General features: G+C 39.0%; 1 protein-coding gene across 10 annotated transcripts; it reads right to left on the bottom strand.

Moving 5' to 3' along the window:
* AFM (afamin) lies at window positions 226–21,672 on the bottom strand. Of its 10 annotated transcripts, XM_003356972.4 has the most exons (15): window positions 21,479–21,672; window positions 19,271–19,319; window positions 18,828–18,960; window positions 17,914–18,125; window positions 16,970–17,102; window positions 16,291–16,388; window positions 15,361–15,490; window positions 12,372–12,586; window positions 9,010–9,142; window positions 6,621–6,718; window positions 5,189–5,321; window positions 4,072–4,295; window positions 3,150–3,282; window positions 1,292–1,353; window positions 226–391 (listed from the first exon to the last, which is right to left on the bottom strand). In XM_003356972.4, the coding sequence occupies exons 1-14, from the start codon at window positions 21,564–21,566 to the stop codon at window positions 1,318–1,320; spliced, it is 1,815 nt and encodes a 604-aa protein (XP_003357020.1). In that variant the 5' UTR covers window positions 21,567–21,672; the 3' UTR covers window positions 226–391; window positions 1,292–1,317. The 10 variants fall into 10 exon arrangements, 3 of the variants coding, with proteins under 3 accessions (XP_003357020.1, XP_005666796.1, XP_005666795.1); XM_005666739.3 differs by lacking the exon at window positions 18,828–18,960 and having other exon boundaries at window positions 21,479–21,599; XR_002346394.1 differs by having other exon boundaries at window positions 227–391; window positions 1,292–3,282.

Raw genomic sequence — 27,662 nt, 5'->3', positions numbered from 1 at the left:
ATGCCAGCTAGAAATAGTAGTAATAGAGGGCGTGGTACATGTCCACAACTCCCCATTTTCACCCCAGTAGCAGCAAGAACAGATTTTGCGCACATAATTGGAGTTTCCATGTCCTGTCGTTCATAAGAAAGCCTATCTTCCACATGCCCTTGAGCCAAAGATGCTGATGGAATGAATTACTCTTGATTGTTTAACGTGGTTATCAAATTGACACAGGACAATCAGTCTTTGAGAAATAACTTTATAATGCTGTTGTTTATTGCTTGCTGCGATAACATGATTTCAGATGAAGTTTACAGAAGAATCTTTCTACTGTGTTCTTCTCAGAAAATGAAATTCACCACAGGACAAATAGGAAGCAGGTAAGTTGGTCTTCTCTTTTCTCAGGAACCTGGAAAGAAAAAACAGTATTTGTGCAGCAAAAGAATATGAAATGTTATAATTGATGATGGAAAGTCATATATAAAAAAAACTGTTAGTGGTAACTATATTTAGCCTTTGTAGATCCAGACCCACTTTCTGTGGGGGTCCAGGTCTCTCTTCCCCAACATTACACAAGGTTGCCATATCTATTCAACATTTGTTCCTCAAGTTTGTGAATGAGTCTTACATAAACTTCAGGGGAGAGGGCATCTTCTATATATCTTTTCAAAATCACAGACTTCGCTTTTCCTTCATGTAAATGCTGTGGCAAGGCTCTTAGGACAGGTTTCCTGAGGCCTGTCTGCCCGTCCCAGTCCCCTTCTCTCCCTGTCAGGGTTCAGAGATTCAGTGGCTTCTCCTCTCTGGTCCAGACACCTGAACACAACAGCAGAAAGGCAGAGGAGTAGCTGCATCTGGCTATTCAGAAAACTGCTGGAACAGTAAGAGAAGTGATATCACAAATTCAGTGCTGCTGGGAGTCCCCGCTGTGGTGCAGTGGGTTAAGAATCCGACAGCAACAGCTTGGGTCACTGTGGAGGCACAGGTTCAATTCCTCAGCCTGGTACAGTGGGTTAAAGGATCCAGCATTGCTACAGCTGTGGTGTGGGTTGTAGCTGCGGCTTGGATTCAATCCCTGGCCCAGGAACTTCCATATTCCAGAGATGCAGCCATAAAAAAAGGAAAGAAAAAAATGCAGGAGTGCCATCTCGTAAGGAAAATAAACAAAACCAGTAGTCCTGGGGTCTATTGGGTAGAAGACATGTTGGATGAGTCAGAAATGGACACTGAAGCATGAAAGGGGGGAAAACCGGGATGACCAAATAAGCTACCAATACATTCAGCCTTTGATTGAGATAGACGGTTTTACCTTTGGGGGGTTTTACTTGATGCTTTTCAAGCAGCCTGACTTTTGGCTGCCAATTTTGGACCCTAAGAGAGAAAAAGAAAAGAAATAAAAACACATAGGAAGATTTTTGAGGAACCTCCATACTGTTTTCCACAGTGACTGCACCAATTTACATTCCCACCAACAGTTCCCAAAAACTAAAACAGAATTACCTTAAGACCCAGGAATTCCACTCCTGGATGTATATCCAAAAAAAAAGCAAAAACACTCATTTGAAAAGACATATGCACCCTAATGTTCACAGCAGCATTGTTTATAATAGCCAAGATATGGAAGCAGCCTAAGTGTCCATCAACAGTTACACACGCGTGCACACACACACACACACACACACACACACACTAGAGTATTATTCAGGTATTAAATGGAATGAAATTTTGCCATTTGCAGCAACCTGGATGGACTTGGAGGACATTACGCTTAGTAAAATAAGTCAGAAAACAAAGACACATACTGTATGAAATCACATATATGTGAAATCTAAAAAACACAACAAACTGGTGAATATAACAAAAAAGAAGTCGACTCACAGACATAGAGAACAAATGAGTGGTTACCAGTGGGGAGAGGGAAGAGAGTGAGAGGCACAAGCATTTGGGTTTAAACAAGCTAAGGATAGATGGTACAACACAAGGCATGTAGCCCATATTTTATAATAACTGTAAGTGGAGGAAACCTTCAAAAATTTTGAATCACTATATTAAACACCTGTAACTGATATAATATTGCACATCAACTATACTTCAATTTAAAAAATAGAAAAATTTTAGACATGATTATATTTAGAGAAGCACGTTGTCTTACGTTGGGTAAAGTTAAACCACTCTCACGTGGTACAGGAGACAATGAACATGTTCTTCCAATGAACCTGGAAACTAATACCCCCAGCCTCTTACAAACTGTCAGGGAATTTGTCCCCCCCTTTACATGGTCTCAACTCGCACACTCACCTGGGGAAATGCTGGATGTTGATTAATACCCTCGAATTAAATTAAGCGTTAATTTTTTAAATAAAACATAGTTTGTAACAAAAAATAATTCATACTGACTAAGCACTGACTCAGAAAAACAGGGCTCTCAACCAAAAAGAAAACTCTGTGTGTGTGTGTGTGTGTGTGTGTGTGTGTGTGTGTGTGTACGAAGTACATGTGTGTGCACCAGTTGTGAGCCTGGAGGGGAGTGGGTGTTGCAAGGATAGAAAGAGAGAGAAAAGTACTTCGGAGGAGCCACCCACTGGGGCTGACACGAGGTACCTGAGGCTCCTGGCAGCTGGCAGCCTCCATCCCTGGAATGAGAACCAGCAGGGGACATACCCCCTCGCTTTGCCACCCTTGGCTCCCACCTCCTCCCTTCACGCACAGGTATTCTCTACTGGGGGATGTTGGGACGAGACCCAGAAATGTGACAGAGCCACCCACTGAAAGATGTCCCTTCCTAAGTCCTTCCTGCTTCCCCTCCCTTTGAGATTAATATGATTTCCTTCACAGTTCAGTTTAACGATTAAGAAATTGGGTGGTGTGCTAAAGGATCAGAGCTACCATCCTGCATTACAGAAGATGAACGGCAGTTCAGATTAAATGACACGACCCAGACTGCTGGCCTTAGAACCTGTGATTTCTGCCTTCTTTTCTTAGACCCTGTCGTCACCAAGTGCCAAACCCTATCAGACACTCATCTGCATACTAGTTGTGTAGTGACTGTGACCTCAAACCTGGCCTGGGACACACTGTAGGGAGGAAGCAGTGTCCTACAGGAGTTGTGTTTTCTTTTGTTTGACCAGGAATACCAGCTGGATTGGGGGCAAAATAGCTAGAAGTACCTCTTCCTCGAAGCAGGCTTCAGGCCCTTCGGCTTGGCAGCACTTCACCACCACATTAGTGAACTCGATCAGTGATGACCGGAGCGCCTCCTCTGTTAGTTCAGGCTTCAGTTTCACTAAGTTGACGAGAAACCTGTGACCCACAGATGCCAAACAGAAAGAATTAATGATTTCTGTCTGGAGCCCCCTTCTCTAACAAGCTTGCTACAGAATCATGTGTTGGGAATCTCCATCTGGGTGAATGTAAAAAGCTAAAATAGGTCCCTTTTCAAAGGATGTCCTAAAACTTTTCTGTTAAGTGTACAGGATGGATTCCATGATAACATTCTTTGGAGGGGGATGCCATCATGGGCCAAACTGTATAAAATATGGGAACAGACAGTAAGTCTTCATTACATACAATATCGTAGGATATGTGACTACATTTGAACTTTCCAGAATGTTCATTTCCGAAAAACTACCATCTCCCTGCTTCCTCAGGAACTAAATGCTGTTTTCACTCCACTTGATGCAGGCATTGCCTAAGTGCAAATAAATAAATAAATAAAGCTCTGATTCCTTGGCATTTATAGCATTGCCTGAGAAAACAAAAGAATTCTTGTCCCTTTTGCACTTCTCATCTCCTCAAGCATCAAGAGATATTGTTAGAGCAAACATCTTTGACCTTCTCTCAAGAAAATCTGATTTGTTTTGCCCCTCCTCTGAGCCTCTTGTGGCTGCCCCAACCCACCTTTCCAAATCACAGTATTTTGGAGACTCCAAGCCTCTAACAATTAACTTATAATTGGAGAGACTGGACAAACTGACAGAAGGAACAGGATTATAACACCAACATCACATATCCTTTAATAGAAACCTTCTCATGAATACCTGCTGTGTCTTCAGGTTGAAGAAGAAGATGACTAGAAGAGATTGTGTGTACCTGTCTTTCTTTCTCTGGAGCTCCTCGTTATGAGCCTGACACAAGTCTGGGGGGAAGGTAAATAATCCTTGAGAGGGAGGTAGAGGCACATATGTCTTATCGGCTTCCAAGCCTTCAAAGCAGGACCTTCTGAAGGCAAAGTTTGTTTTACAGCAGTGGTCCACAGTGGGGTTGATGCTTCGATTTTTATTTATTCCACATAGCTCTCCAAGAACTAAATCCATCTGGACCAAAGAAAGATGCAATGGAGTTTTGAAATACAGTTAGATGCATATTTAGAGCATTCTAAAATCATTGTCAACTTTACACAGAAAACCCAAGCACTTATAACATGACACTAAATACAAAGAAAAGTAAAGGCTGGGGCCTAAATGGCATTATATCCAAATGTGAGCCAAAGCACTTTAAAAGACTGTAGATTAACTATTGTTAACATATGTGTGTGTGTGTGTGTGTGTGTGTGTGTGTGTGTGTGTGTGTGTGTGTGTGTGTGATTGTGAGCAGAGAGCTGCAAATGCCCAACTGAAAGTGGCAGCAGGATATGGTGGCCCTTAGACTTCTCCTCCTGGGACACCCCACATGCTCTCTGCCCCAGCCCCAGAGAGATGCACCCAGCCCAGACTGGGCTGGAAGCAGCAATTCTCTTACTGAGTTGGCAAGAAGGAGAATTTGTTAACATTACTTAAAATTATGAAGTTTAAAAAAAAAAAGGAAGTTCCTTTGTGGCACAGTGTGTTAAGGATCCAGCAGTGTCTTGGCAATGGCTTGCATCACTGGTGCAGGAACTTCTGCATGCCACGGGTGTGGCCCAAAAAAAACTATGAAATTTTCTGAAACTACACCTCAAATCCCAGGAATTTGCGGTAATGAATGATTTCTAATATAAATAAGATGTAAGAAGGGTGATTTGGAGAATCCCAAGAAGACAGTGAAGACATTCTCTTTCACTTTTCAAGATTTTGACACAGTCAGACCAGAAATAACAATCTTTCCTAACGATCTTGTAAACAATAAAGAGAGGAAGATGGATGTCACTATCAATCAGTGCATGCAGACATGCTTTTTTTTTTTTTTCTTTCTTTTTGGGGTATAGTCAAGTCCATGGGCCAAGGCTCACCAAATTATCAACGCAGGCAAACTCTTCACTCAGTGTACAGCAGGTGGCCAAAGCAATCATCATTTCCTTGCCGAGAAAAGTCAGTTCGTCCGTGGAGAGCTGAGGGGCTATCTTTGTGAGCCTGGCGAGGTAGCTGAAAGAATATTTGTCTGTTTGATTCTGAAGAAAAGCAGATGCATGCTTTCCCTGGTCCAACTCCTTGACACTTCCACTCTGCAAGGCTAGGGACGACCAACGCTAAGGACAACGTGAACCTCAGTTCTCTGCTAAAATGGCAGAGAATGATCTCTTTGCTCCCTATTTGCCTGCCTCCTGCCTCCTAAATTTCTGTATTTTGCCTTCCTTCTAATTTCGTGACAATCTCAGAAACCCAGATTTGCCATCCTGTTTTACCTCCGAGTATAGGAGCTTCTTGGGAGCAAATATCTTGGCTAGTAAGTAACATCCTGCTTGAAATCCCTTGTATACTGAATAAATATTTTAAAGGGAAAATTTAATAGATGCAATACATGTTGGAAAGGGATAATTTCAGGTGAAGCAAACAAAGATCTTTAATGGACTGGGTTTGACTTAGCTAAGCCAGACTGCAGAAATAGTGAAATCATATTGCTTAACTGTGTTTTTTGTTGTTTTTTTTTAAATGGCTTCACCCGTGGCATATGGAGGTTCCCAGGCGAGGGGTCCAATCCGAGCTGTAGCCACTGGCCTACACCACAGCCACAGTTAACACCAGATCTGAGCCGAGTCTGTGACCTACACCACAGCTCATGGCAACACTGGATCCTTAACCCACTGAGTGAGGCCAGGGATTGAACCCGCATCTTCATAGATTCTAGTTGGGTTCATACCGATGCACCACAGGAACTCTTTTTTTTTTTTTTTTTTTTTTTTTTTTTCCTTTTGGCTACACCCATGGCATAGTTCCCAGGCCAGCAATTAAACCTGTGCCATAGCAGCAACCCAAGCCACTGTAGTGACAAACCAGATCCTTAACACACTGAGCCACAAGATAACTCCCTAGAAAAAAATCTTTAAATTCAATTAGATGTGCTTAAATCCTGGGAAATCCATCCTTTCCTTAGGAAATTGTAATAACCTAAAGTTTGTTTCATTCCACCCTCCCACCCCTGCAAATTCCTGAAATGGGGAAAAATCCAGAAATTTTGGGTTGGGAGTGAGAAAGGGGAGTCCAAACAAAAATGAAAGCATTAGAGAACCAATTTGCCCAGGATCCTGTATTTCTTCAATTTTTAGCCTCATTCCTGGTAGGTAAAGACTTAATATGATAGCTCAAAGCACATTCTTGACTTCATGTTTTTACTCTTTCCTGGAGTTTACGAATGTGCCATAACTAAGAGATTGAATTAAATTTTTGACACTTCTTTACTTTATCCTGGTGATGAGTGTTAACCTGCTTGTACTAACAACTTACTGGTATTTCAAGTCATCCTTCCCCAAATTCTGAAAATGTTCACATTCCCGTTGTACTATCTTGAGGCTTTTCTCAGTTGTCTCATTGAATTTCTTTTCCTGAAAATACAAACAATCCCATTTATGAACATTTTAATCTAAAATTTAATCATAAGCTTCACGTCCACTTGCATAATTGCTTTTTTTATTTATATATTATTTTCAAACTGTCACTCCCATCCATTGCTCCCTAAATTGAAGGTTGTTTTTTATATAAGTATATAAGAATTTGAACTTTTCCAGTTAAAATTATCAAGATATGGTTTTTGCTAAAATTTGAAAGTTCAAATTTTTTATCATCATTATCTTGTCCAATTTATGGAGCTTTCCAGTCTACAAAGTAGAATTCACATCTGATGTTGACAATGATCAGTTTGATGCTCACTTTGAAGCAGCCAGAGCAGTTATCTGGCCTTATGAAGTCAAGTGACTTGCTTAGAATCACCAAGCCAGTAAGTATTGCTACAGAATCAAATATTCTTGACCACATGTATCTTTTTTATACCTTCTTTTTCATGATTTAGAATTGGAACTTTAAACCTCCAGTAATTATCTTCAAATATTTAACAAATTCTCATGTGGCATAATTGGACACCTACTGAGTGGCCAACAGGGAGGAAACTACACACCAGCGGATGGATACTTAGGATGATTGTGTCTCCATATAATAAAAAGAATTTTCTAGCATTATGATTCATTTAGCCATCAGGAACAGACCTCCTTAAGGACAGTGGTAGAACTGAACTGAAACAAGTCTTCTTGCTTCTTGCTCAAACATGAGTGGGTGTAAATTGGCTTTGCTGGCAAGATGGAGGTAACTTTTTAAGTAAAGTGAAAACAACACATAGCAAATGAATGAGAAACAAATCAGAAATGTTAAGTAATTAATTTCTATAATGCACAAAAAGTGCAAATAAATTGATATTCAAACATACTAATTTCAACAAGACAGGTAAAAGACATGAAAAGATTCTTCGCAGGAAATTTATAATTACAGTAGCTAAAATCATAAGAGAAGGACTTCATTAAAAATTAATTAAATTCTTAAAACATGGGCACTATTTTTTACACATAAATATAGTAAAGTTGATTTCCACGTGCAGTGTGTGTTAAGAGGGTGCTCAAGCACGGCTCAGGTCCTGCGTTGCTGGTAAAAATTTTCAAGATAGGAACTTAGCTTTTGTATCAAATGTTTTCCTTTAAATCTATATATTTTGATCTAATAATTTTCTCGCTGAGAGTCTATTTTAAGAAATTAATGATAGGGAGTTCCCTGGTGTCTAGTGGCTAAGATTCGGCACTTTCACTCCTGTGGCCCAGGTTCAAACCGTGGTCTGGGAACTGAGATACTACATCAAACTGCTGCCCACCACAGCCAAAAAAAAAAAAAAAAGTAACCATAAATGTTAATAAAAAAATGGAATGAGAAACTTATGGTCACATATAAAATTTTTAAAAACCTAAATAAGTGTCCAAAATGTCCACCATACAGTAAGAGAGCAGCTACATAATTTATTATAATGAGATACTATTATTTAAAATAAAGTACATTTTGAAGTATGTTTAATAACATAAATGATTTTTATGATACTAAATAGAAAATATCCAAAAATCTTAAGAAAATATTATTTGAATCTTATTTTCAAACATACATACAGATAGATATGCATATATGCATAGAAAAGATTAAAGAAATTAATTATAGCTATTTCTTGGTGACAGAATCAGAAAAGTTCTTTTCTTTATAATTTTTGGTACTTTCTAATCATCTTTAATAATCATTTATTATTTTTACAATCATAAAAAAATCCAAAATGGCTCAAAAAATACAGAGTATATAAATAAAAATATAAATGTTTAGGGAGTTCCACCGTGGATCAGCGGTTAATGAACTTGACTAGCACTTGAGGACGCAGGTTCGATCCCTGGCCTTGATCAGTGGGTTAAGGATCCCGCATTGCCTGAGCTGTGGTGTAGGTTGCAGACATGACTTAGATCCTGCGTTGCTGTGGCGTAGGCGTAGGCCAGGGGCTGCAGCTCTGATTTCACCCCCTACCCTGGGAACTTCCATATGCTGCAGGTGTGGCCCTAAAAAGACAAAAAAAAAAAAAATTAATGTTTAATGGGAAGAATTTTTGCATCAACACACATGATTTGGAGTTTAAAACATTATGTTTAACCCAAACTGAGTGTGGCAGTCTTCGGAGTGATCAGCTTATATTGAATTTAAGGTAGACTCTGATTGGTTAATAGCATTTTCCACCCTCTGCAGGAGAAGAAAACTTTGATAGTTTGTAAGTGTTTGTTGTTTTGTTCTGTTTAATTCTCTGAGCCCACAGGAGGGAACTTACTGCATCTTTGTAACAGTCTGGAGGGGTCTGCGAGTTGCAGCACTCTCTCAGGAGATCTTCGTATACTCCAGCAATTCTTAATAGCTCTGGTGTGGATAGTTCTGGATGTCTCCTTGAGTATTCATAAAGAAACCTATGACGTGTAAAATATTTCATGTATTAGAACTTAGAGAAAGAGCAAAACCCAAATCCTATTATCTTTTAGTCTAGTCAGATCTTCTAATACCAAGTCTGTTTTCAGATGCTAAGTTCCTCCTTTGGCTTGGTCTAGGACCGATTTAACAGGATATTTTGACCACAGGAGGTCATTTTACAAAGCTTCCCTTCCATATTATGTCTTAAACTACCAACGCTTTTACTTGCAGGGATAGAATGGTTAGTGGTATTTAAAGTTAATTATTAGAATGATTTAATCATGAAGCATCAGAAATAGTAGAGCATGCCACCAATACTTCAGAAAACACACAACAAGTATAATTCTGTTGGAAAATGCATTTAGATCTCCGTCTTGAGATGGTAGGAATATGGCTTTCTCCCCACTCCGGGTGCCGCCTTGGGGCAAAATTGTGGAGCAAACTATGTTCGTTCCTTCATCCTGTTACTTGCCAAACAAATATGGAAGTCATCACCCCTGCAGCTCTAAATTACTAGTGGCAGTTTCCATGGCCTCCGTGAGGGTATAGGTGGGTGTGATTTGAGGAGAAAGTGGAAAAGGAGAGGGAAGAGGCTAACACTTATTAAGCCCTTAGTAGGTGCAAGGCACTGGCTCAAGCTTTGGCCACAGAAGCCTTCCTAGCTTTTATAAACACCTTCTTGTTTAACTTCATCTAATCCCCAAAGTACTATTAACTTCATCTAGTCCCTAAGATAAGCACTACTTTAAAGCTATGGAAACTAAGTCTCAGACCAGCTAAGCATCTTGCTTTTAATGAAAAGTATAAATTTGAACCTAAGTCCCATAGGATGCCGACTTCATTCTTTTTCAAACCAACCTGACTCTCTTATCAAGAGAGAGGTGGTTTCTTTAACTACCTTGACCATGCTGTTCACAATCTTCATGAGGTGTCTTCTCTCTTCATTCAAAATAAGTAAAAAATGGTTTGTTTTGTGAGAGCAACACTTCATAAAAATTTTCAAGATTAAGGGATTTTTTTCATCTCTTTTTGTTTTGCAGGCTTTGATTTTTTTTTTTTTTTCTGACATTATCTCTCCTGCTTCTCTGCCTGCCTTTTCAGTCCTGCTAGTGAGATAGGACTAGATTCCCATACCGAAAAGCAGTGGTGTTGAACCTTCAGAGAATCAAGGTCTCCCCTTAAAATCTCACGTAAGCCTAGAAGCCTGCCTCCCCTGGCAGATCCACTGAGGTCTTGCCTCAAATGTTTGCTTCCAGAAAAACCGCCTTAAACTGCTTCTAGCTCAGCCTGTTCATTGTTGCCCTATCCTTCCCCACACTTCAAACTCTGTCTTGTTGTAATAGTGATGATGATGATGGAGATGATGAAGATGAGGATGTGGATGAAAACTGCTTCCGTTTAGCCGAGCACATGTCAGATACAAGTGAAATGCTTACATCTATCCTTTAGTTTAATTTGACTTAGCATCCATGAGAAGCCACAGAGCACAGTGGTGATACAAGCTGGAATCTGTAGCCACACTGTTGCATTTGAATCCTGGTTCCACCACATATTAGTCGTGTGACTTTGGAGCAAGTTACTTAACCTCTGTGTCTGCTTCCTTGCCTATAAAATGAAGATAATAAAAGTATTCTCACCTCAAAAGGTCGCTCTGAAAGTTAAATTCCTAATAGATGAGAAGCACTTAAAATTTGGTAAGTATTCAATAAACTGTCTCTTGTATTCAGACCTCCTTCCAGAACTCCGGGTTCATACGTGAAATTATCACGGGACGTTCCCAACTAGTTACCTTACAGGCACCTCAAGGTCAGTGGGGCCAGATTCAAATATACCCTATTTCCCACAAAACCTTCCCCCATATGTCCCATCTCATTGAATCTGAAAACTACTTACCAACCACCTAAGCCTCAAACTGGGATTCATTCCAGATGAAGTTTCTAAAAAACAAAAGTGATTTTGTCCTTCCTTATTCTTCAATGAAAACCCTTCAGTGGCATCTCGTTACTAAACAAGCCTGCGTGATCTGACCCCATCTACCTCTCACCAGTCTCGTCTCTCACTGCAGAATCTCTGCGCACAACCACACATACACCAAGTGGTTTTATCCTTCTGCCCATGTCTACCCCTCTGTCTAGATTATCAAATGTTCTTCAAGTACTTCCTCCCCATCAAGCCTTTCCAGGGTCCCCAGGGCCTCTCTCCTCTGTCCCTGCAATACCTATCATCTAGTGCTATCAGAAATTAAAGAATATTTCTGGAGTTCCCCTTGTGGTTCAGTGGTAATGAACCCAACTAGTATCCATGAGGACGTAGGTTCAATCCCTGGCCTCGTTCAGTGGGTTAAGGATCTGGTATTGCCGTGAGTCTTGGTGTAGGTCACAGATGCAGCTCAGATCCCGCATTGCTGTGCCTGTGGTGTAGGCTGGCAGCTGCAGCTCAGATTCAACTCCTAGCCTGGGAACTTCCATATGCCACAGGTGTGGCCCTAAAAAAAAAGAAAAAGAAATTAAAGACTATTTCTTACATATTTATTTATAAGGCTATCTCTTCCCCCATCATACTTCCTATTGATGAAAGCTTGTTGGGAACAAAAACCCTGTCTAACCTAGTCAAGTCCCTGGATTATATTCCATCACCAACAAATTTTGAATGAATAAATATTCTTACATGAATTTTTGTATGATTACTTAAAGTACAGAGAGGTTAATTTGTCCCAGGGACTCAACCAGGACTCTACTTCTTTGGGCTCCAAATCCACTAGTCCTTCCCTAAACAGCTGCGAGGTGGCAGAGCACGGCAGTTAAGCCTGCAACTTCTTGGACCAGACCTCCTGGGGTCAAATCTTACTCTGAAGTATTTTAGCTATGAATCTTGAACAAGTTACTTACTTCTGTGTACCTCAGTTTGCTCATCTGAAAATTGGGAGAAATCAGTCATACTTATTTTACAAGACTCTTGTGAGAATTAAAACAGATAATCCATATAAAGTACTTAGCCCATTGTCTGGCACATATCAAGAACTCAATAAATGTTAGCCATCACTATCATAACACAGTTGCATTTTCTTAAAATCATGTAAAAAGACTATGCTCTATAGCCATGACTTTTTAAATTATGTGATACCCAATGATTTAAATGGCTCCTATTTCTTCTCCCCAATTTAAATCAACATAGGGCAAATCATAATTCTCTGTTTGCCTTATAAATGTCAATATAGAGTTATGTTACTCGGCCAGGAAGGTCTCTGGGTCAGCATCTCGTTCCTCACACACATTTTCACTTTCAGTAAACTTTGCTTCTCTTGGAGACAAGTCATTTGGTCTGTCATCTTTATTTGAGTAAATTATGCACTCGCCACGCTCTGGTATCTTCTTTTCACAGCACTCCTTGATTTTGCTGGAGATGGAATCTTGTTTTGAACAAATATGGCTCATAACCTTGCTCTGTACCAAATAAGAATGAGAAATAACTTTATTTTCATAATCTTTTCAGGGCTGGATTTTCCTTCAAAAATGGAATGCCAAATCAATCATACACATAACATCGGGAATTGTTTCATATTTAAATTTGGTATTGATTTAATATATTTCACATAAATGTAAATTTTATTTCTCAGGATTTTAGATGGTATAATTAGAAAAAATGGACACATAAATTCACATTCATTATGAATCCCTAATCTTTTAAATACATTACCCCTACTCCATTGACAACACTGAAAGTTTAAAGTAAAATCTTCTCCTTCTTCTTCCTTTTTTTTTGTGTGTGTGTGGGGGGGGGCACTACACTTGCAGCATTTGGAAGTTCCCAGGCTAGGGATCAAATCAGAGCTGCGCTGCCAGCCTACACCACAGCCACAGCAATGCAGGATCCAAGCCATGTCTGCAACCTACACCACAGCTCACAACAACGCCAGATTCTTAACCCACTGAGTCAGGCCAGGGATCGAACCTGCGTCCTCATGGCTACTAGTCAATTTTGTTACCAGTGAGCCACAATAGGAACTCCCATTTTAAATTCTAAATGATGTTTCTTTCCCGTAAGAACTCACCTATACTTCAGTGAGGGCCACTAACAACATATTACTGTAATATCTATAATTCTAGACTTCTCTCATGACCTGAAACTACATTGCCAAGCATATAGTAGAAATTCAATAACTATTTGATAAGTGAATGAAAGAATGATGAACCAATGAACCACTACAGCAAATACCAGATGAAGATTTCTCAAACATTAGAAACTACTCTACTCATTGTTGTCATTTTCCTAAGGATATTATTAATTTGAAGCTGTTCAAATTATCAAATAATGTATAAAATAGAAAACCTTATTCTCACTCCTCTCCCAAGTCTTCCCCCGAATTCTAACCTTTATACAAGTTATGAGAATTAGGGAGACGGTGAAGTTATCTTCTTTACTCATTAGCTGGGTAATTTTAAAAAGCGGATCTCGCCCTAGTCCCTTCTCCAGACTCTCCAGAATGAACCGGCACATTGGTGCTACCCTTTGTTTCAGCTCCCCATGAACTATGTTGAGTTCCATCAAAGCAGAGGCTATTCCAGACCCCTCTGACTTTGCTCAAGGTGTTCCTCCTGCCTAGAATATTCTGGGGAACCCTGAGGGTGAGGAATGAGATGGAGCTCTAGGTTGAGGTTAGAAATGGGATGGAGATTGGCATCATGTTTCCAACAGACCACAGAGAACCAGGGAGCCAGTCTTTGCAAACGTACACATCTCACCTAAGGCCATCATCATGCTGGCAACACATCTCTTCTTGTCTGAAAATTCACTTCTGTTGTGAATGACCTACAATTCAGTTCTTCTTGTTTCTCCATAAAGGCATTGAAGAAAAGGATATTAAAAATATATCACATGAGTAGTTCCCGTTGTGGCTCAGTGGGTTAAGAACTCAACATCATGTCCGTGAGGGTGTGGATTCAACCCATGGCCTCGCTCAGTGGGTTAAGGATTCACTGTTGCCACAAGCTGTGGCGTTGGTTGCTGATAGGGCTCAGATCTGAAGTTGCCGTGGCTGCAGCTCTGATCTGACTCCTAGTGTGAGAACTTCCATATGCCACAGCTGTGGCTGTAAAAAGAAAACAATAATAATAATAATATGATCAGGTCCAAACTTCATAGAAAAGTGTGTTATTATGTCCTAAATCAGTACATTATATTTAATATTATACAATCAACACCCCCATAAACAATCAAACAATACAAAAGTAAACAGCAAGTGAGATTGCTTTTCATTGGAATATAGTTAAGGACAAAATAATTCTTGGGAACATCTGCTGTCCACTACTTGAGATAAAATTTATGTATCTTCATATTCTAAAATTCAAGTTATCCAATTAAAGACTGTTTCACTGTGAATTTAAAACAGTAAAACAAATTAAAAGTCACTAAGAAAAAGCCTAATTTTAACTAAGAAGTTGGGATATTTTTAATGAAACTGTTACATTTGTGCAGATGAACTTCAACTACATTAGCAAAATATTTACTAGTATACACCCTTAGAGAATCACTTTAAAGACTAGAGTAAAACATTTTAAATGAACACATCCACTTATTTGGAAAGGCCTGAAGAAACCCAGAGAAAGTAACACTTAAAAACATAAAGACAACAAACTGATTCCTGAGCTTTATTGTTAATGTCTAATATCTGTAAAAGAGGATTTGCCATATTAAAGTAAACTTTAATCTGACCTAAATGAATGCTCACGAATTCTAAATTCTTGGAGTTTGTGTCATGTGCATTTAGCCATGTAAATTAGATTCTACTGAGTAAGCCAAAAACAATCTCATGTATAAAAAACTCCAAAGCTTTATTTGGATTTATTTGTTAATGTTTTATTTTTTTATTTTATTTAAGTTATTTAACAATTTATTTTTATTGAAGTATAGTTGATTTACAGTGTTGTGTTAGTTTCAGGTGTACAGCAAAGTGATTCAGGTGTGTGTGGGTGTGTGTGTATATATATATTCTTTTTCAAATTTTTTCCATTATAGGTTAATACAAGACACTGAATATAGCTCCTTGTGCTATTTGGGAAGTCCTTATTGTTTATTTATTTTATATATAGTAGTGTATATCCATTAATCCCAAACAATTTATTAACATTTTATGTGGTAAGTAGCCACACACTAGGGCAACTTCAAAATAAAAAAATGGCTGCCCCCAAATTTTTACTTGGTTTTATAGAATATTTACCCTGCCACGGATGCAATGCACAACATCCCCTCCACAACATCCGTCATATTTGGAAGAAATATCTTCTAGGAGAGAGGTAAGTTGCTTAAATTCAATCTTGGGGAATTTTTGACTAAGTACAGCAATGTTTCTGGAAATAGAATTGATAAATCACTAAAAAAAAACTGGAACAGCAAGTAAGACATGAAGGATCTTTGCTAATACACTATAAATAACTGCAGAAAGAGTTGGTACTTTTTTTTTTTTTTTAACCAATGGCTTTACCAAATAGCTGTTTATACATTGCATGGCCCGCATGATCATTTTGAAAATACTAGGCTGACATTTTGAGTCCTGCATCAGGACTGGGAGAAAAAAAAAAAAAGGCCTGAGAGATGTACCCTCTTTCATAATTTTTATAGCAAAACACATCTTTTAAGGACCACAATTTCTTGTTGTGAGCCCATGGCAGACACAGATAATCTAACACAGAAGCCTTCCTGCTGATCTATTTGAAATCCCAGAATTTTTCACATGACATTACACTAGCACCATGGCTAGGTGGCTAGGGCAAGCACATAAGATAAAATTTATCCCTAGAAGGTAAGTCTCCTGGTCATTAAGGTCAAAGACGGATAGATAAGTCATGTCTAAAGTACTTGGAGGTTTTAAAACCCTGGTTGGAAACTCTCAGACCCATTCAGATTCCCAACTAACCCAAAAAATATCTCAGAAGTAACCCCCTTTCTTCTGGGATCTCCCCATTTTACAGGTTTTCTCTCATTCTGACCTAATGTCCTGGTTCTGAGGAATCCACACAGACTGAGACTCACCTCAAAAACCCCTGCGGGACTGGGAAGAGTATAAATTAAAAGTCATCACTGATTTAACAAAAATGGGACACAGATGAGAAAATACAAGCAGGAACAAGACGCATATTATAAAACTCACATAGATTGTAAGATTTGTGGTCCAAATTTCAGAAGTGCCCCACAGACATTTTTTTGGTAAGAAGACAATGCTTTTAAATATTGTATGAAAGGTTCTGCCTGAAGGACAAAGAGAAAATTCTGTTGATGCAAGAGCAAAAGCCTGCTATTCTCTTCTGTCTTAACCACATGTCGACCAAACATTTCCTATGTTTGCTTAGAAAGAGGAAATCTAGGGTTTTTTTTTTTTTAATCTCAGGAAGCATATATATCAAAACAACCATCAATTTGTGGCGTGTTACAAAGGTGGAGTCTTCAGTGGGAAGGTGAGTGATGCAGTGTGCTGGGAGAGTGTCCCTCTCTTCTGGGATAATGACATCTTATGGGTAGCCAGAAGAGGACTTGTCCCAGGTAGAAGATAAAATGTCATTTTTACCTGGTTATCTACACACTAGCACTTCCTTCCAACTTACAAGAAAGACAAAGCCAGAGGAGAGACCCTAGACATAGGCAATTGTTTTATCAAGGTCTCAGGTAATAAGAAATTTAGATCCATAGCAGGTGACCATTGGGTTGAAAAAGCACAGAAAGTGGCAAGAGGACAAAGGGTAACCAACTCTTCTGCTATAATTTCTTTTTAAGCAAAGAGCACTGTTTGGGGTGACTCCTTATCCTTTTCATGAAATTAATGTAATACCCACCTTTGATCGAAAGCAATTAGCTTTTTCTTGTTCTTCACAACATGTTTCAGCCATCTCCTCAAAACGAGCAGCAACAGTTAGTAGTGTAGGGGCAAAAACAAAGGGGTTCCTTCTGGAAACCTCATAGATATAACTATAAAAGAAAAAAAAGAAGGAGGGAAAGAGAAAAAAACAGGAAAGGAATGAAGAAATAGTAGACAAGGGAAGGGAAAGAGAAGACTTTTTTAAAACAAGACAAGAAGGTCAAGTCATGAAAGTAAAGGTAAGAGGTAGAAGGATTTCCCCTTTCATTCTAGAAGGCGTCCATAGAAGGCAGCATTATCCACTCTCCAAAAAAAAGTTATCATTGAAGTTCCCAACTTCCAAATATGAATGATGATTGCAGTTCTAATCATAAACACTGGACTATGGCTATTCTCTGTCCTTTCCTAGGATGACAGAGGGTTAGCTGCCTTCCCTTCCATGTTCAAAGAACAGCTATCTATCCACCCTCTGTTCGAGATTCAGAGATCATAATCACTTATGTTCAAATATGCTTTGTGACTTAAGCTTTCCAGGAAAAAAAAAAAAAGTCTCTGCTTCTGCAACTATTGCACTATTGAAAACAGATTCTTGCTAAACACGCATTGATTGAATGTTTGCCCTGGTGACAGCTGCGCCTGCCTTTTGAAAGACTCTGTTATTTCCTATAGTAGCACTTGATGCCATGCACACACTTCAGTTCTGAGGCTTATCCCATTACAAAATACACATTATTAATGAAAGGAAAGCAGGTTTCATATCTTGTTCATGTTTATATCCTCAACACTGACCAGAGACTGACAAAAAATGAGTGTTGAACAAACTAATTGATCAACGAACCCAGCTATGTTCCTTTGGAGTAGATATTGGATTTAGCCTTAGAGTAATTCCTCAGATCATTTTTCTGCTGAAATTAAACTTACTTATTTAGAAAGGATTCTTTGTTAGTTTTATAAGTCTGGCATTTCTCTTCAGGATCCAGAGTAGGAAGAGGAGGCAGAAATCCTACTTCAGCTTTCTTATTATGGAGGAAACAGAGTCTTCTTTCAAAGTCAACTTTATGGCAGCAGTGTGAAAAATTATACTTTTGCGGCAGCCCCTCCATAGCACATATATTTTCCAGTAAAACATCATTCTGGTAGAAAAGTAAAAGACACTTTTTATTCATTGTAACATGTTCAACCTTCTGAGATGACACAATGGAGAAAATGAGTGGTGAGTGTCACCCTTTGGGAAAGCGGTTCCAATTTTCCCAATATGACCAGCAGAGCATCTTGACCCACACTCATGACAAACAACCCACACTTTGGAAAGCTTTCTTTCTCCTATCTTGAGGCCCCTTAACCTCTTCCTATTTCTTTACTGCCTATATTTCTCTTCCATAATGGCTTTTTTCTTCTCTCCCAAGTGACAGGGTTTGATTGTACTATGTCAGCAAAATCTTTAGTGGTAATGTTTAGTAATAGTACTCTAGAGATGTAGATGGTGACTCTGCTGGGGTGAGACCAAGAAAAGGGGGTGTGACAGTAGAGTAGCTATTGAGAGAGGCCAGTAAGGAGGCTACCTCTACTTCCATGTGCTTTGCCAGCCTCTTGGCTGCCTTCCTGCCTGTACACTATGGCACGGACTGCGAGGTCATAGCCAAGTCCTCCTGCACATCGGAATACAGAGTTGCATCTCACCTACGAAAGTGCCTTATCCTAAATATTGAAATAAGGTGTAATGAAAATGAGAGGCATAGAGCATCTCTTTTTTTAATATATATTTCCAAGTCAAAAACTCTCTCGGTGTTGAGAAATAAGCTTGTTTGTTTAAGACATGCAAACAATTTACTTACAGCTAATTTTGAACACTCTGGGAGTGTCATGTCAGCCAAGCATCTATCTCTGTATTCTTTCATGGCTTTGACCAACATTTCTACTTCTTCAAAGGATGCCTCCTGAATATATTGAGCAAATGCAATGATGGTGCTGCAACAGTCCACACAGAGTACACAATGATGACCTGCAGAATTTCCATTTGTGTTCAACCAAAAAACTCATAGGAACACACACTTGCTGACTAACCTCAGGAAATTTTCAAAGTACAAAAGCTACAAGTTTTATAACTTCTTGACAATTCAACTGTCTCATCTGAATTTTATGATTAATGCTGTATTTACTTTTTTAATATGGCTTATATTTAATTAAATTACTTTTGAGAGCATTAAGGTTTCTGGAAGATATCAGATAAGCTCATAATAAACACTCTTCTCATGAAAACAAGTTTAGAGAAACTCACATATATACAACATTATCTTCTATAAATTTCTTGGTGATACGGACATCATCTGAAAAGCAAAGATACTTAGGTTATTATAAGTCCTGGTATTTTAACACTTTCCCAATAAATAACTCTGTTATTTATTTAAATTTATAAATTATAAAATAGGAAAAACTGATGGTAGAAAATAATTTGGCATATTGAACATGAAGGAGAGAAGTCCTATGAACAAAATGTTAGCTCTTAATCAGAGTTGATCATGTGATTTGTTAAGTCAAATTGCCTTGAATGAATTTCAAGCTGACCAGACTTTAGATTTGCTATTGATGGTTCTCCAGCCACAGACATCAAACACAAGCACCATTTCCATGCTAAATATCAAGTATGACTAGAAAAGTAATATGAAGTTTCACTGTTATATGATATAATGCTACAATGGTGCCCAAGAAGAGATGCTATAACATGCTGGTGATAGTATGGATTACAGTGCTAGCCAGACACAGATATTTAGGTTATATCTGAACTAGTCTAAAATTATTGATTCCCTCCCAAGTAGCATATATTAATCAGAGCACTTTCATATTTGTTCACATAGACTACTTTCATTGAGTTCTCTCACTTTGGCAAAGTATTGCGCTGGATACTACGAGGCAATCAGTGATGACTAAAACACCTCCTCTGGACCTAGGGGTCCCAAGTCCTCTCATAGTACAGATGACTCATGTACATGACTGTAATCCAGTGTGGCATGTACATGACATTCCAAAGTAATGTGACAGGAATGCTTTAGAATTTGGGGGGAAGAACCCAAAAAGGATTATAGGAGGAGGGGAATAGGAATTGAGTCTGAAAAAAATGTACAAGATCTCAACTACCTGAGAAGTAAGGAAGCTCATCTCTCTGTGTGGAGACAGTGATGTGAGTAAAAGCACACAGGTAAGAAACCTTGGCTGTATTTGGGGGAAGTCAAATAATGCACTTTGAGGAGAAAGTGAGTCATAAAGAATAATGGAATAATGGATGGAACAATGGAATCTAAGATAGAAGGAAACTTGGTCCAGATTATGTGGGTCTTTCATACAAAGCTGAGGTGTTTGAGCTTTAATTGGAAACCATGAAGAGGCACTGACAATGTTTATGTAGGATGGTAATATCATCCTTTCTATATGCTAAGAAATACCAGCCAGGTATTGGTCTGTCTGACCTCCCACAGTGCCTGACAAATAGGAAGTAACAAGAACTATTTATTAAATAAATGGATTCCTATATGAATGGATGGGTAGAAAAAGGCAAGAAGCCCATTGGGAGACTTTTGCAATTATTCTATTGGAAAATCAGTAGAACATGAATCTTGGAAATGCAAAGGAAAACATGGATGCAAAAATATTGGGGACAAAAATCAGCAGGATTTTTTATCAAGTTGTTACAAGGGGCAAAGGAGAAGGAAAACTCCAGAACTACTATCCTTCTTCAAGCCCTGTGACTGGGCTCATTACTAGGCACTGTGTGAGTGTGGGTGGGGGAGTGTTGGGGGGATATCCAGTTAATACACAATCTCCTTCAGGACGACTGCAACACTGATAGCACCTTGGTGCAAGTTACAAAAACGTGTGCCTTTCAAGCCAGACGGTATTACAAAAAGACACCTCTGAACAGTTCCCCATTTGAATCAAAGAAATACAAAAGTCACCCCTTCCTCCAGGCTGACACGGCTTCATCCTGGCTTGGGGAGATTGACAAACTGTGTGGTTGGAAGAAGTAGGGTCCCCTATACTCTAAAGGTGTTTTCCAACTGGTCGGGAGATATATTGAACCACCAAAAGTTCCAGAAAAATCCTAAGTCCTGTCTCATGTTCCACTGTTACAACACACTAATATTTTGCAAGAAATACTAATATTTTCAAATCCAAATTCTATTTCTCAGCAACTTTTTTATACTACCATAAGGCTGGTGACCATCTCCTGGGCAAGATAACTGTTTCTGTCTACAGATAGGGTAATATGATCACCAAAATACAACATCTGGGAAAGTTAGTTCAGGATATCTGGTCAGTATATATATATATATATATATATATATATATATATATATATATATATATATATATAAACTAGGGAGAGGGAGAAAAAAGCAAGTGAAAAATTAAACTGAAAGAAAATAAGGTTAAAAATAGAAATTATCCTAACTTAGTCATTCTTTAGCTGATATACAAGTAAATTTCTTACCTATATCTTGAGGCTTTGTGGGCAGGGTTAGGGATTCAGTCAAAAAGAAAAAGAAAATAACAAAACCTGTAAGTTTTAACTGTTTCATTTTTTTTAAGAAATCACATTCACAAAAGAAAGTAATGTGACTGAGGAAAATCAAGTTTTTATATTATTCTTTGACACTATTAGTAAAAAAGTAACTTGTTTAACCTATTTCTCATATACCTCATATTTGATTTTTATTTGATCAGTCTGCAGAATTTTTTGCTAATTATTAACTAGGAAAAAATTATCTCTGTGTTTCACTGGAAAAATCTATTGAGTTAGAAAAAAAGTCCACAGGTTAAGTATGCACACTACCTAGTCAAACAGACAAGCAAAAAAAAAAAAAACTTGAACTATTTCAAATGCTAAAGGAAAAAGGACTATAATAAATAATTCACCAAAGACAGAACATAACTAAAAAGATTCTAAATTTCACTGGTAGCCAAAGGAAGTTAAATTTGAAATATATAATTTTTGTATATTTGATAGAATTGGAGAAAAATTAAGATCCAATTCTGATAAACATGTAGCAAATCAAGTACCCACAAAATCAAAGCTGCTAGAAAACAAGTTGCGTTTTTTCTTTTTTTGTATTTCAGGGCCGTTCCTGCAGCATGCGAAGTTTCCCAGACTAGGGGTCAAATCCAAGCTATAGCTGCCTGTCTACACCACAGCCACAGCAACATGGGATCTGAGCCCTGTCTGCGACTTACACCACAGCTCACGGCAATGCCAGATCCTTAACCCACTGAGTGAGGCCAGGGATTGAACCCTCATCCTCATGGATACTAGTCAGGTTCATTAACCACTGAGCCATGACAGAAACTCAATAAGTTGGGTTTTAAACACTTCTCTACTGTAAGAATCCTGGGCTTCTTGCAGAAATGAATTGTTCCAGGGCTGGACCGTGAAAAGTATAAAATGAGCTGAGAACATTATGCCAGAAACTAAGAAAGTGCTCAGAAACTAATGGGGGAGTGTCAAAAGAAGATAGAGGACAATGGGACAATTGACAGTAAAACAAATAATGACAGGAAGGAACTATAACTCATTAAATTGGAGGGGGGAATTCATCAATATACACCAATACAAAACTTAAAATAAAGTTAATGGAAGGAAAAGTTCTTCCCTACTTAAGGAAGCCAACTAAAAAATATATATAATCATTTGTAACTCATAGTTACAAGTGATTTAAGCCAGTTTCATGAATGGATGCTAAAGTCACTGGTAAGAAATCATCAGGCAAAGGCATATTTACAGTTTAAAAGTATCACTCCATAGATTACTTATTAATTACAAAGGGAAAAAGACATGCCATGAGCTGTGGTGTAGGTCGAAGAGGCCGCTCGGATCCCTTGTTGCTGAAGCTATGGCTGTGGTGTAGGACGGCATCTACAGCTCTGATTCAACCCCTAGCCTGGGAAACCTCCATATGCTGCAGGTGCAGCCCTAAAAAGACAAAAGAAAAAAAGAAGAAGAAGAAGAAATGCAAGTGAAGTGGGGGAAATTTTCCTAACAACAATGCAAAATTTAGGAGCAGTAATAAGTTAAACTATACACACACAAAATTTTAAGACTTTAACACGGAAGAATACTATAGGCAGAGTCAAAAATACAGATGAAAAACTGAGAAAAAAATACCTATGATCCATATCAGAATATACAAACAGCTCCTGGTCTTTTTATTCCTACAATCTGACAGAAAAAAAAAAGGAAAATGATTTAATCAGTACACAAAAAGAAAAAACATAAGAAGGGCCTTAAACCTAAAAAAAATGCTTGTAACAAGAGAAATGCACATCTAAACAACACCACAACACAATTTTTCACCTAACTGGAAAAAATCTAAAAGTTTGACAATATACTTGAGGATAAAACTGTGGGAAAAGGAGTTCCCGTCGTAGCTCAGAGATTAATGAACCCAGCTAGTATCCATGAGTATGTAGGTTCAATCCCTGGCCTCGCTCAGTGGATTAAGGATCCAGCATTGCCGTGAGCTGTGGTGTAGGCTCAGATCCCATGTTGCTGTGGCTGTGGTGTAAACCAGCAGCTGCAGTTCCGATTAGACCCCCTAGCCTGGGAACCTCCATATGCTGCAGGTGAGACACTCAAAGGACAAAAAAAGGAAAGCGGCGAAATAGGTCCTCTTGTCCACTGCTGGTGGGAATGCAAGATGATGGTGCAACATCCATGGGGGAAAATTTGGCAATATCTAAAAAATATGTGTTTTGTCCTGTGAGAGAAATTTCTAAGACCTATGCTAAAAATACACTATTACTAAATGACTATTCATTGTGGCATTACTTGCAATAACAAAGGATTGGAAGTGATCCAAATGTCAACAGGTCAATTAATGAACTGTAGCATAATTGCACCAAGATTACATATTTTCTTTTTTGGCTTCCCCCAGCATATGGAGTTCCCTAACCAACGATCAGATCTGAGGGGCAGTTGTGACCTATGCACAGCTGCAGCAACACCAGAGCTTTTTTTCTTCTTTTTAGGGCTGCACCTGTGGCATATGAAGTTCCCAGGCTATGGGTTGAATTGGAGCTGCACCTGCCAGCCTACCCACAGCCATAGCAATGCTGGATCCGAGCTGTGTCTGCACCGCAGCTTGCAGCAACACCAGATCCTTAACCCACTGAGCGAGGCCAGGGATCAAGCCTGCATCCTCATGGATACTAGTCGGGTTCTTAACCTGCTAAGCCACAACAGGAACTCCCACTGTGTGGAGCAAGAATGGAACTTGCATCCTGGCACTGCAGAGACACCACTGATGCCCTTGCACCACAGCGGGAACTCCCAAGATTACATTTTTAAGTGAAAAAAAGGTATAGAACAATTTATGTAATATGCAACCCCTTGTGTAAAAACAGTAGAATGGTGCACTAAGAACATATTTATATACCTATTTGCTTAGATGTTAAAAATAAAGAGAACGGGTAAACCAAGAATGGAGAAAAGCTGTCATCTGTAGGAAAAAGGAGAACATGGTAGAAAGAATAGCGTTTGAGTCAGTCAGGCTGCTATAGCAAACTGTCTTTAGTGGGGGCTTATCAACAAAAATTCATTTCTATCAGTTTGGGAGGCCGGGAGGCTGAGATTTGGGAGCCGGGTCTGGTGAGGCTCTCTTCTGGGTTGCAGACTGCCAGCTTCCAGTTATGTCAGCACATGGCAGAAAGAGGGTATCAGGGTAACGCTGGCCTCAGAGAATGAACTGGAAAATAGTCCCTTCTCTTCAGTTTTTGGGAAGAGTTTGTGTAAAATCAGTGTTATTTCTTCCTTAAATGTTTAGTAGAATTCATGAGTGAAGCCTGGAGTTTTCTTTAGGGGAACGATCTTCACTAAATTTTCCATTTCTTTAATAGTTGTAGAAATAATCAAATCATCTATTTTTTCTTGAGTGAGCTTTGGTGTTTTGTGCCTTTCAAGGCATTTGCCCATTTCATCTAAGTTGTAAAATTTACTGGCAAAATAGTTTTCAAAATATTTGCTTGTCACATTGATATCTAAGATGATGTCACTTCTCTCATTCCTGATATGAGCAATTTGGGTTTTTCTCTTTTTTTCCTGAAAAATCCATCTAGAAGTTTAGCAGTAGCATTGATCTTCCTAAAGAACCAGCATTTGTTTTCACTGATTTTTATCTATGTTTTTTTCTATTTTCTATATTATTAATTTCTGCTTTGATCTCTTGTTAGTTCCTTTCTTCAACTTGCTTTGTTTTCATTTGCTCTTTTATTCTAGCTTCTTAAGGTGGAAGCTGAGTTCACTTGTTTGAGAGCTTCCTTCTTTTCTATATGTTAACCAAGGCAAACAGAGTGCTATAAATTATAAAACAGAGTGCCTTTAGAGCTATACATTTTCTTTATTATTTTAATGGTAGCCCACAAACTCTGCTATATTGTGTTTTCAATTTCATTCAATTTAAAGTATTTTTAAATATCCTTTTTATTTCTCCTTTGATTCATGAGTCCTTAGAAGTGTATTTAGTTCATGAACACTGGGGATTTCCAGATATCTGACTGTTATATATATTACCAATTTAATTTTATACCATCAAGCCTTTCTCTGGACTCTTCCTTAACTCTTTGAAAGCAGCATCATTGGGAACAGAGTTCTCAGATGGTAATCCACCAGTCCTGGGGAGGTGGCATATGACAAGTGGAGGTTCAAAGAGTAATTTTTAAGAGTGGCTGGTCTATATTCACCTGCTTTCAACAGTTTGTCAGCCCAGCAGGAGTTTGGTCCGATCCCAATATTATCCTGAAGACACCAGGCTTTGGGGGTTTTGTAGACATAATTAATTTAAGGATATTGAGATGAAGATTATCCAGATGGGCCCTTAATCCAATGACACATAGATTTAATCCAATGACCAGGGGTGACTGAGACCAAGAAGAGGGAGGAGAAGGTGCAGACACACACACAGAAGACGATGTGAAGATGGAAGCAGAGACTGGAGAGAAGACTCTCCAAGCCTAGGAGTGCTGGAGCAGCCACCAGAAGCTGGAAGAGGCTGGGGATGGACTCTCTGCTCCAGCCCCTGTGGAAGCATGATAGATTTCAGACCTCTGGCCTTAAGCACTGTGGGAGAGAGAAAACTGTTGTTCTAAGCCACCAAGTTTGCCATAGTTTGTTATAGTAACCACAAGACACCTGCACATTCTCATTTCACACGCACACCAAACTTTGAGACTTTAACCTCCTCAATGGTTTCATATGTTCTTTTTTTTTAATATTTTTTTTTTATTTTCCCACTGTACAGCAAGGGGGTCAGGTTATCCTTACATTATACATTACAATTACATTTTTCCCCCACCCTTTCTTCTGTTGCAACATGAGTATCTAGACAAAGTTCTCAATGCTATTCAGCAAGATCTCCTTGTAAATCTATTCTAAGTTGTGTCTGATAAGCCCAAGCTCCCGATCCCTCCCACTCCCTCCCCCTCCCATCAGGCAGCCACAAGTCTCTTTTCCAAGTCCATGATTTTTCATATGTTCTTGATGTTAATTTTTCAGACCCAGGCTGCTCCTTCTCCCCCATGCGGCTCTTAGAAGATGGAGTTAGCAAGCCCTCTAATTCGCCACCTTAAAAGAAAATACAGCCCACGGCATGTGTGTGCATCTACATAGCCATCAAATATGTATAGAATGCTCATTATGTTCCAGGTACTGTTCTTATGTTGAAGATAACAAAAGTGAAAAAAATACACAAAAATCCCTGTCCTCATGGGGTTTACTCCAGTGGGGATAGACAGAAAATAAACAAATAAAATTGGAGTTCCCATTGCGGCCCAGTGGGTTAAGAACCTGACAGAGTGTCCACAAGGAAGCAGGTTTGATCCCTGGCCTCACTCAGTGGGTTAAGGATCCAGTGTAGCTGCAAGCTCTGTCTTGTGGTACAGAGGCAGCTCAAATCTGGCATTGCTGTGGCTGTGGCACAGGCCAGCAGCTGCAGCTCCAATTAGACCCCTAGCCCAGGAACATCCTTATGCTGCAAGTGTAGCCAAATAAATAAATAAATAAATAAATAAATAAATAAAATCTAATGTATGGTGTATGGCTAGTGATCATTGGTGTGAGGGATAAGGTGTGAGAGATAAGGGTAAGTGTATGATTTAAAACAGAACAGTCCAGAAAGACTTCTCATCCAGCAGATGATAATGAGTAGAAGCCAAGGAGGTGATGGAGTGAGGCCCACACATATCTGAGGGCACAGTTTCCAAGCAGGAAGAGCCACAAGGGCCACACTCTTAGCAAGAAAAGAGCTGGCAACTTAAAAGAACATCAAGGAGGCCACAGTGCCTGAGCAAAGAGATTCAGTGGGAAAGAAGAAAGAGAAAAGGACAGAAAGTTACCATCATGTGAGTCACTGTGGGGTCTTTACTCTGAATGAGGTGGGAAGCCTCTAGAGATTTTAAGTGAAAAGCAACATAATGTATTTAGATGAACCTAAAGCCAGGGGTGAGGCAAGGGGGCTTGTTAGCAGACCAATTAGGAAGCTATTGCAATAATCCAGATGTGGTATGATTGCGGCTTGTACTAGATGTGTTCGGAAGGAATCAAATTCTGGATGCACATTGAAGGTAGGCTTTGCTCAGAGATTGAATGCAGGGCTGATATGGAAGAGAGGAACTATAGAAGGCTCTAG

Source organism: Sus scrofa, chromosome 8 (assembly GCF_000003025.6).
Source record: "Sus scrofa isolate TJ Tabasco breed Duroc chromosome 8, Sscrofa11.1, whole genome shotgun sequence".
Taxonomy (NCBI): Eukaryota; Metazoa; Chordata; class Mammalia; order Artiodactyla; family Suidae; genus Sus; species Sus scrofa.
Note: the sequence above shows the minus strand (reverse complement) of the source record. Positions and strands in the feature narration are given on the sequence as shown.